The sequence below is a fragment of the Martes martes genome (genome assembly GCF_963455335.1).
Source record: "Martes martes genome assembly, chromosome: 11".
In the NCBI taxonomy this organism is placed as follows: domain Eukaryota; kingdom Metazoa; phylum Chordata; class Mammalia; order Carnivora; family Mustelidae; genus Martes; species Martes martes.
The window spans coordinates 21507599-21517866 of record NC_137899.1 but is presented as its reverse complement, the minus strand read 5'-3'; the positions used below and the strand labels follow the sequence as shown (position 1 = coordinate 21517866).

The window sequence follows — 10268 nt, the reverse complement described above, 5'->3', positions numbered from 1 at the left end:
ACTGACTGGCTCAGTCAGTGGAATATATGAGTTGAACTCAGGGTTGTGGGTTTGAGCCCTACATTTTGTGTAGGGATTACTTAAAAAATAAAATCTTAGGAAAAAAAAAAAAGAATCATGTCTAAAATTTACACAGAATGTTTGAGAATAAAAAGATAGAAAAAGACATACCAGGGCGCCCGGGTGGCTCAGTTGGTTAAGTGTCTGCCTTTAGCTCAGGTCATGCTCCTGGGATCGAGCCCCTCACTGGGTTCCCCGCTCCACCCTCTCTATCTGCTGCTCCCCTTGCTTATGCTCTCTGTCAAAGAAATAAATAAAATCTTTAAAAAAAAAAAAGGGAAAAGAAGACATACCAGAAAAATACTCATGAAAGCATATTTTGTTTCCTTCCTCAAATGGCAAAATATCAGCCTTGGAGCTGGTTTGTTAGCTTAAGTGCTTTTTCATTCATGCACTTCCCCTAGTTAACACAGGGCCTTACACATAGTAGGTTTTCAATAAATGCTCACGGAGGGTCAGATAGAAAAGATTGGGAGAGTATTTGAAATACTCTTAATTTTACATGTAAAGTGATTATGGAGTGGGAAATAGTTGACTTTCCCAAAGGTCCCCGGGGGGTTCATACTGCCCCTGGCAAATAAACATCCTAATGCTTTACAGTTTACAGTGCGCTCTTAAAATGTTTGTTTAGTATATTTATGTAAATATATTTATGTAGTACATGTAAATACATTTATGTAGTCTATTATGTAAAAAGGACTGTGTGCATTGAAAGTGTACAACTTGATGAGTTTTGACAACTGTGTATGCCTGTGAAAACACCACGATCAAGACACAGAACATTTTTACTACCTCCAGATGAGTGTTCCTGCCCCTTTGCAGTTTACCCCTCCCTTCACCTTCGGCCCTGTGTGATCATTGATCTGTCGTTTGACACTTAGATTGGTTTGCATTTTCTAGAATTTTATATAAATGAAATAGAACAGTACGTACTCTCTCTCTGTGTCTCACTTCTTTCGATGAGCATGATTTTGAGATTTATCCATGTTGACTGTATCAGTAATTCATTCCTCACCGCCGCCCCCACCCCCGAGCTGTATTCTGTTTGTGGAATTGTGATATACCACAATTGTTCATGCATTTGCCAGCTAATGAACATTTGGGCTGTTTCTAGCTTGTGGTTGCTATGAATAAAGTTGCTTTGCACATTTATAGGCAAGTCTTTATGTGGACGGACATAGGTTCTCATTTCCTTTGGGTAAATACTTAGAAATGGAATGGTTGCATTGTGTAGTGGGGTTTTTTTTAACAGCTTTATTAAGACAGAATCCACATACCATACCATTTGTCCATTTAAAGTGTATAATTAAGTGGCTCTTAGTGTATTCACAGAATGATCTGGCAGCTGACAAGACCAAGATGGCCGCTAGATGTGCGGCCTTAAGAATGCCAGAGCCAAGGGCCTGTGCTGGTGATGTCCTTCACCATCGGGGGCCTTGCTGTAATTCTGCCCCCACTCAGGTCCCACATCATGATCAACTGAGCCACCCAGGGCCCTTCTGAGATGACGGGAATGTGCTCCACATGACAACCACCCTAGGATCCCCAGGTCCAAGCATGAAATGGCTGAAGAAACTATGAACACCTCTGTGGACAGGGAAGAGGCCCCTCTTCCCTGTCAGAGGCCCCCATAAACATGCAAAAACCAACCACGGGGGTGGGGGGAAGGAGAGAATGATGTGGTAGAGTTACCATATGACCTACCAGTTACACTCCTGGGTATATATCAAAGAGCAAGGAGAACATATGTCCCTGCAAATGTTTATGCAGGAATGTTCATAACACTATTCACTATAGCCAAAATGTAGGGAAAAAAACCCCAAAATGTCTATTGCTGGTGAATGGACAAATTAAATGGGGGATATCCATATCATGGAATACAATTCAGCAATGGTAAGGAATGAAGTGAAGATTCATGCTACAACAGGGATGAATCTTGAAAACATTTTGCGAAGTGAAAGAAGTCTGTCAGAAAGGCCACATAGGGTATGATTCCATTGATATGAAGTGTCTGGAACAGGAAAGCCTATAGAGGCCCAACGTGGATCAGTGATTGCTGGGGCAGTGGAGGAAGGGAGCTGGGGAAACATGGAGCATTGAGTGTTAAGGGGCGGGAGGGGGGATGGAAGTGTCCTTAAATTCATTATGGCAATAGTCGCACAACTCTGTGAATATACTTAAAAAACCACTGATTTGCACATGTCAGTCATGCTGTTATAGAAAATAAGAATGATCTGGAGTTTCTTGGAGGTGAGAGCTGAGCCTAGCCTGTGTTGACCAGTGTTCTGTCCCTTAGAGCCAAGTAGGGTTAAGCTAAGGGAAGTCAAGCTCAGTCGCTCCTCCATTCCTAGAGCTAGGGCAGGAGCCCTGCCAGTGGGTCCTGCGGGCTGCAGGGTGGCAAGCGATGGCACCCCAAAATAGGACGGTAGGAGGTCAGGACGTGCTGCCCCAGGAAACGCAGCCTTGGCAGATTGATCATGTTGAGTTGAACTTGAAAAACAGCAAATACAGGGAGACACTTTCTTCAAATTCTCCTCATCTACCTGAAGACAGATCCTCCAAAGAAACTCAATTGTCATAAATCTTCTCGCTGGGAGTGCCATCAACCACATAAGATTGGCTCTTATCGCAGGAGAAGAGTTTAGAAGTCAACCCCACACCAGACAAAGTAGGTCACAAACTATCATACCTCTCATCTGTTCTTTTAAGGGCCCATTCATCTTGCTGAAAAATCAATTTCCTTCCCCTAAGATCATGAACATCTCCCTTCCCCTTTCTTATTAAGATATTTAATCTTGAATTCTGAGCCCCCTTGGGGAGTTTTTCATTTTCCCCCAGTTATCTCCCATGTATCCATGAAATATATACATTAATAAAGTTCTGTTTGTTTTTCTCTTGTCACTCTGTCCTTTATTACTGGGGTCTCAGCCAAGAGCTTAGAAGGGTAGAGGGAAATTCTTCTTCCCCTTCCTCAGGGCTTCTGCCTCAGAGGAATCCCTCCCATGTCCTTGAAGGCCAGGAGTGAGTGCTGCTGGCGTTCTGGAAATGAGGAGGGCTGTGGCACTTTCTTTCCTTCCCAGAAAGCCGAGAGGCTCTCCCAGGATGGGTGTTTGGGGCGGGGGAGAGGATAGCACAGGGCAAGGGAGTATAGAGCAATTTCAGGAATTTCACAACTTCTCTGATTATGCATCTGGCACGAGGTGACATGCAATGCAACTGGGAAGCAATGGAAGAGAAGAGCTTCTCTGGCTTGGAAAATCTTGTCGAGACTGGCTGGACACTGACAATGAGAGAATTGAGAGAGTGTGGTTTGAAAGAGGGTGTGCCTGCGGGTATGCTGAACCGCATGGAAGACACGGCAAGGCGGGTGTCCACTCCTACAAGGAGCTGCAGGCCATCAGCATGACCACCACCGCTGGGAGTGTGGTACTGGCCTCGAGGACTCTCTTCCTAAGGGGGACCCGCCATGCAGAAGTGCTGGGACGGTGGAGCTGGGTGCCATGTATCTGAGCTTGGGTTCTGGAAGCCCATAGTTCCAGGACTGGATGAATGAGAATCGTGGGCAGAACTTGCCCGGCGATATAAAGGTGACCGGCGTCCCTGGCCGGCCCCCCAGTGTTGGTAGAACTGCTGAGGGAGCTCAACGTTTAAAAATCTCTGCTGCATCTCAATTCTATAACATTTCCAGCGCATCCTAGCTTACGCAAGGTTTTCTGGGCTGTGAACAACTCATCTGTAGGAAAGCGTGTTCCAAATTCCAAGTCAACAAATCTTTGGAGCACAACATCTTTGCTGGCAAATTAGACACTTGCAGTAGCTGGGTCCCAGAAAAGTTGCTTTAAATACTCGAAGGACCTGAGGTCACTCGTGGCCAGACACAATGTGGGAGAAGGCTCCCCAGGTCTTTCATGGGCAGCTGGAGGGGTGCCTGTCCCAAAGGTCCCAGCCCCCTTCAAGTCACTCTTTTTCATCTCACCTGGCCACGACCCTGGTGGGACCAGGAGGACTCAGCATGCCCACAGTCAGGAACAGGAGAGCCAGGGGACCTCAGGGTCCTGCCTCCACATGACTCTGGTCCAGCTGGTCCGTCGTGCCAGGACCACGTGCTTCGAGAAGAAGAGGGGAGCTGACGCAGGGACCACAGAACATCATAATGGCAGAAACTACCTCAGCGCTAAGAAGAGAAGCTGTAATTACAGGAGAACAAACCCACGACAAATTCCAAAACGTGACCCTTACGATCCCCAGGCCGTAAAGGGGGAAGTTAAGTGGAGGTTCTCTGTATCCTGGTGAAAATGGCAGCATGAGGAACGCTGTGCAGTCAGGCTGAAAATTAAACAGATGTGAGTTTCTTTAATTCGAAGGCTTAATTATTCTGACGTTTTCCATAACTTAATCTGAGCCATCACTTCAACTTTAATTAGGCATAATGAAATGGATTATTTACAGTAACTAATATGACAGGAAAAACTGAGAGGTGAGAATTGGTAACTTGGCAACTATTTATTCTTATGTTTCCAGCCTACGTTTAGGGAGGAACTCCTAGCTTTTCGCCTTTGCCGTGGTCCTGGAGATGTCCTATTAGGAAAAAACAGTATCACCAGAGCATATCCAAGGGCTAGTTTCTTTCCCTTCATTATCTTATTGCCGCTTGCAAGAATACTGCATGACTGGCGTTATCCTCCTGGATTTATAGAAGCAGAACTGAGATTCTGGGAGGTTAGGTAATTTGCCTAAGGTCACACGGCAAAATGGAGAAAGGGGGCCTCAGGTGGTACAGTGGGGGCTGGAAGGAGCTTGATGAAGGTTCTCTGAGTGGCCAAGTACTGGTTCACTGGTGGGGTGCCCCCACTCCTGGCACCAGCCTTGGGCTCCTGGGCACCCCTCAGGCAGCAGGCAGTTCTCGCGTGTGAGGAGCAGGAGGGAGGGTCCAAGTCTGGCTTCCTTCCGCTATGTCAGCTACTATCCACTCCCTCTCCCTCTGTGCCACCATCGCTCCTGCTCTGAGCAGAGTCTGGACCCCAGCTCAGCTGTGTCTCACTCACCAGGCCTAGGGGCCCGGCCTGGGGCCACATCACTCCCCAGTGGGCGGAAGCCTCACTACCCCAGTCATCTTAAAGCCACAGACTTCACTGAAGGCTAAAGGGCTGGTGGTGATGGGCGGGGGTCTATCACAGCCAGTCTGCCTTGAGGAGGGGTCTGGTCCCAACTCTGAGCCCTGCTCCTTAATTCAGAGCAGCAGAAAAATTCCCACACAGCCCCGGCCTCCGGGAATGACGAAACACCTGGCTCCGGGGCGGTGGGGACCATTGCGGACGTCGATGCTTACGTTCATCTTTTACCACCATCTCCAGACCTCTGCTTTCTTTGCTCTTGCGGACTTTTAAGAATGGCTCTGTGAGCTCACCAGGGCTGGCTGGTTGGCCTTTTGGGTACCATGAGGTCACAGAAGCAGGTAATCAAAGAACAAACAGTCCTGTGGTGTTTGGAGTCTCCCTGAGATACCAGCAAAGCCTCTGTTTGATTTCTCACATGGCAACAAAGCCAGGAGCTGAAGATGAGTGGCATCTGGAATAAAGTCTGGGTGTTGGGCGGGACTCCGCTGCTGGATAATATGCTGGAAGTGCCTACAGACGTGAACTCTCCAAGATGCAGGGAGCATTTTTTCTCCTGAGTCTCCTGGGGGCCATGTCAGGTAGGGATGCCATGTTGCCACCTCCCTCGGTCTAGTTACTATCACTGAGTGATAACGCCCCCAAAGAGGAAATGGCCTCTGGGAGGTCTTCTTCAACGGTGGGCTTATCCGCACTGGTGAATGAGATGATGCGGCAACAGGGAGCTCTCAGAGGCTGGGGTGGGGCTGCCCTGTAGAAGAGGGGCACCGAACGAAGCCACAGTCTAGTCTCTGGTCTCGCAGACTTCACTTTCTCTCCTTGCCTACTGGCCTATGCCAGACGTCCTTCAGGATGTAAGGTTGGGAAAGGTTTCACAGCAGAGCTTTGTGTGTATGTCAAGTCAGTCTTTGTGGAGACTCTGGCTTTTCTCTGGAGCCTTCTGGAGGCAACCGGAAGTTGACAAGTCATCCTATGGGAAAACTGAGGTATCAAGGGGCTCTTGTCTCAGTCTTGAGCAGAGAAAACATCTTCTGATTGAAGAACCAGATTCACTCTAGAGCGTCTTGTACTCCCGCTTCCTTATTCAAGAGTTTGGAGAATCTTGGGTGATCCTTTTAATGTTGTTGGGTTGGATTATGGAAATTGAGCTTTTTAAATTCAATCTTATTTTTGAATAGGTAGTATATGCATAATGTATGGAATTCAATCATGCTAAATTTTCAGATTAGTTTGGGGTAATTTACATATTTGATGAGTTATATAGTAACACACTTGGAAGAGGTACATGGTAAATGCTTAGTAAATGTTAGTGATTATTACGTAGGATGTTGAGCCTTCCTGTTAGACAGTTCTAGATACTTGTTCAAGTCTTTGTTTTCCTCTGGAGTAGTTTAAGATTTCCTTCACAGAGATCTTGCACATTCTGATTACGTTTATTTCTAGTTCTTTCTTCGATTTTTTTCTTTTTCCATATTTGTGAATAACATCTTTTCTTCCCTTGTCTGTTTTCATTGATTATCATTGCAATGGATGAATGTCTCCTAATGCCTTTTCTTATTATTTGTCATGGTTTTCCAGGTGACTCTCATGCATTTCCCACGTTTGAAAATAATCAACATTTATACTTCTCCTTGCCTATTTTTCTGTCTTGTATTTCTTTCTCTTATCTAATTACCAGGCCCATACTTTCAGGCTGTTGTTGAATAATGATAAGAATGTACGCTCTTGTCTTATTCTCCATTAAACAGGATGTCAACCTTTGGTGTGAAACAGAAATGGTTTATATGTTAAGGAGATACTTTTTTTTCCCCCCTGGTATTTATTTCTGAATCACAGTAGATTTTTAAATCCAATGTTTTTTTCCAGATTTATGGAAATGACCACTTAATTTTCCCCTTTGATCTGTTAATAACATAAGTAAATGACTGGGTTTCCTAATACTGAACCCTCTTTAATCTTGGGCTTCTCTTCCTGGCAGAAGGCAAGAGGAGCTGGGGATGTGAGGCTGGGTCTCCAGCAACTCACACTCTCCCTTGAAGCAAACATTTGAGATTTTCCCGGAATTATAGGCTTTTTGGACCACGATCATTTGAGTTAAGAGGTGACATTTGTCACCACTGGGGGAAGAGTGAGGTTAGGAAGAACCCAGTGTCTCACGCTGAACATTATCATTTGGAACTTAATCATCAGACGTGTGTGTGAAAGGGACAGATCACAAAGGTTTGTAAGCATATCTGAAATTCCTTGTCAAAACCACACTCACTTCCCTCCGTCTCCAAAAGACCATGCACTGTACCCTGCTTTTGCTTCCATGGGGGCAAATCCTGGTTTGTTGAAGGTCTGCTGTGATGCAGGTTGTTTCCCTCTCACGTTCTTTTGTGAGTCTGGGAACGTGATTCTCATCCTGGCTCTCCAATACCAGAGTCCCATGGCACAAAGGGGAGGGGCGGGCAGCCACACTGGTAGCTGCCTTAAGGCTGTTGGAAGCAGGCATCACCATAATAATCTCAAACAAACATGCTCCAGTGTCCTCTTTCCTCTCATTTGCTCTAAGTCCTCTACACCCCTCAACAACCAAGTCAAGCCCCACCTCCCCCACGGAGCCTTCCTGGATCGCCCCAACTCCTGGTGGGTACTCTTCCCGCCGCACCCTTGGCGCTCCTCTTGCCTACATGTGGAATGTATGCCAGGGTTTGGTTATGGTGCCCAACACAGAATAAGTGCTCAAGAACAGGCAGCATGGGTTATAGAATTCTTCTGTCACATTTCCTCGCGGTGAATGTGGGCCCCACAGTCACAAGTTTTGCTTCTCGTATTGCTCTGTGGTCCCCGCATGCCACACATATCTATGGAACCCAAGAAATATTTGTTGGTTTCATTGATCATCATCCCTTATGGGGGCTTCTTTTTTTCATATTTTTTGAGACCCCTCCAAATGCAGAAATGTACATCTCATGTCGGCATTTAAATTAGCTTCTGTCCTTCCCACCTCCTATGAAGATGAGAGAAATGAAACCATTTCTCTTCACGACTTTGCGGATGCCGCAGTGTCCCATTCCCCCCGTGGCTTATACGGGAAGGCCCCAGGAGAACATAAACTACACAAACCCCCCAAGCCCAGTGGTCGGAGAGTTGGGTTAAAACAGTCTTCTGGTTCCATCGGTTCTGAAGGAGCGAGCATGATTCGCGAAGCTGAAGGACTTAGCGAGGATCCCTCGCTATGTTTAAATCCACCACATCCTGAAGTTGTCTACATTTTTGAGAAAGTTTCTCCAGGGAACTAACTTTTGTATCACTCTCTTGGAAATAAAAAAATGCCAGGGTGTTTAATGAGAGAAGGGTTCCCCAGTAGCTAGAACATCCATGTGAACCTGAAAAAGGTACAAACCTCATTGGTTTGAGTTTTCTCGGCCGAGCACCGGGTAGGAGGCTAACTCGTGTCTCTGTAGGAAGAACTCCTCCCCCAAGCCTGCCATCGCGCCTGGCCCCCTGCGAGGCAATGTCGGGAAATAAAAAAGAGGCCCAAGACTCAGTGTCTCAGGCTCCCTGAGGAACCAGGAGCAGCCCTTCCTTATCCAGGCTCCCATCATTTGAAAAGTCAGGAAGATGGGGTCCATATCCAGAAAGCCTTCTTGTTGGCTGATTAATCCTGTATTGGGGGGGTGGGGGGAGTTCCAGTGAACATTGCAAAAGGTTTCTACTTTTCCTATGATGTCACTTTTCCTGTTCAGAGTTGACATCAGAAGGACAAAAGGTGTCCCTCTTCTCGGCTTTCCTCCCACCCCCTTTCCATGGCAATCTGGCTGTCTTCCCTCTCCAGCTCCAAGACAAACTGCTGCTCCAAGACAAACACATCTTTCTCTTGCTACTTGTGACCTAGGGTAATGTACAGAATTGCAAGTAGAGTCACCGTCTTCCCTTCTGCGTCCTCCTATGGGCTCCCCGCCATTAGCCTTGCCTGGCATGGATCAGCCCTCCCAAAGAACATGGGTGAGCGTCCCATCCGGGGAAATAGATATCATGTAAATTAAAGGTAGGGGAAGACACTGCAAGTAATGAAACCACATTCTATAATGTTTTATGGTTTATCGAGTATATGCATGTTCAGGATATGGTATCTGTGCTGGGAGAGTGAATTCTAGCGGCCCGGAACTAGCCTGAGTTGCTTTGCTGAAGATCCTGCCCAGAACAGACTTATGGTCAAGGCCAGAAGCGTGCTAATGAACAGTGCTGCTTTGGAGCCCTGGGTCCAGGGAGATTTGCAATGGTTTGTAGGGGCTTGTAAGCTTGTTCGTGGATAACGGTGAGATTGATGATTTGCACCTGGCTTGGAAGGCCCTGCTGCTGAGGCTGGTTACGTAATGGTGCTTACATGACCAGCAGAATATAAAAAGTCCAGCTGAGACTCTATTTTGGGCTCCCTGGTTTCGAGGCTACATCGGTGGTTTCTGATCTGAGCGAGTGCATTCTGTTATGGCCCCGAGAGAAAAGAGGATGATGGAGGCTGGCCCCTGGCCTCTTCAGTCCCAAGGTCCCACGAGGCAGCCCTCAGCTGTGGGGCATACGAACCTGCCTCCTTTCTCTGTAATAAACCGTAGACGTGTAAGCTTTCCCTTCGGATCCTAGGCGCCTTCCTGAGCAGTTAAGCTCTGTTTCATGGGCACTGGTGGTGTGGCACCACAGCCCTGAGGGACAGAGCTGACAGAGGGCCCCAGAGAAGTTAAAGGACCAGCCCAAGGTCACACAGTCAAGCGGTGGCAGAGTCCACCTTGAAGCAACTGCTCTAGTTGCCAGTCCCGTGCTCTTTTCCCAACACTCCCCGATCTCTCTCACTACTATTTTCAGTAGTTACTGGAGAGAATGAAAAGGTCTTTATGGAGCGACAGTCTTGGGCAAGGACTGCTCTGTGTATTGACGTCACGCTGTAAGTGAGAGCGGCTGCAGCCCTTGGCGGGGAGAGGACGACAGCGCCCACGTTCATGAACCCCATCACCGCTTTGGTGTCAGAGGCCCCGGCTGGCCGGCTGCTGCCCCCACAACTGAGCCTGCGGAGGCCTTGTGGGTCCATTTCTGGCAAGGTGATGATTTTGCTCA

At 47.3% G+C, this 10268-nt stretch overlaps 1 protein-coding gene across 1 annotated transcript in view; it reads left to right on the top strand.

Annotated features, from left to right (window-relative positions):
* Positions 1 to 5709: 5709 nt before the first annotated feature.
* The window catches only part of CDHR3 (cadherin related family member 3), a gene marked incomplete at both ends in the record, with an annotated part of 56635 nt that continues 52076 nt past the window's right edge, over positions 5710 to 10268 (top strand). The window contains 1 exon segment of the mRNA XM_080818183.1: positions 5710 to 5755. Within this exon segment, the coding sequence (XP_080674309.1) occupies positions 5710 to 5755 (46 nt within the window).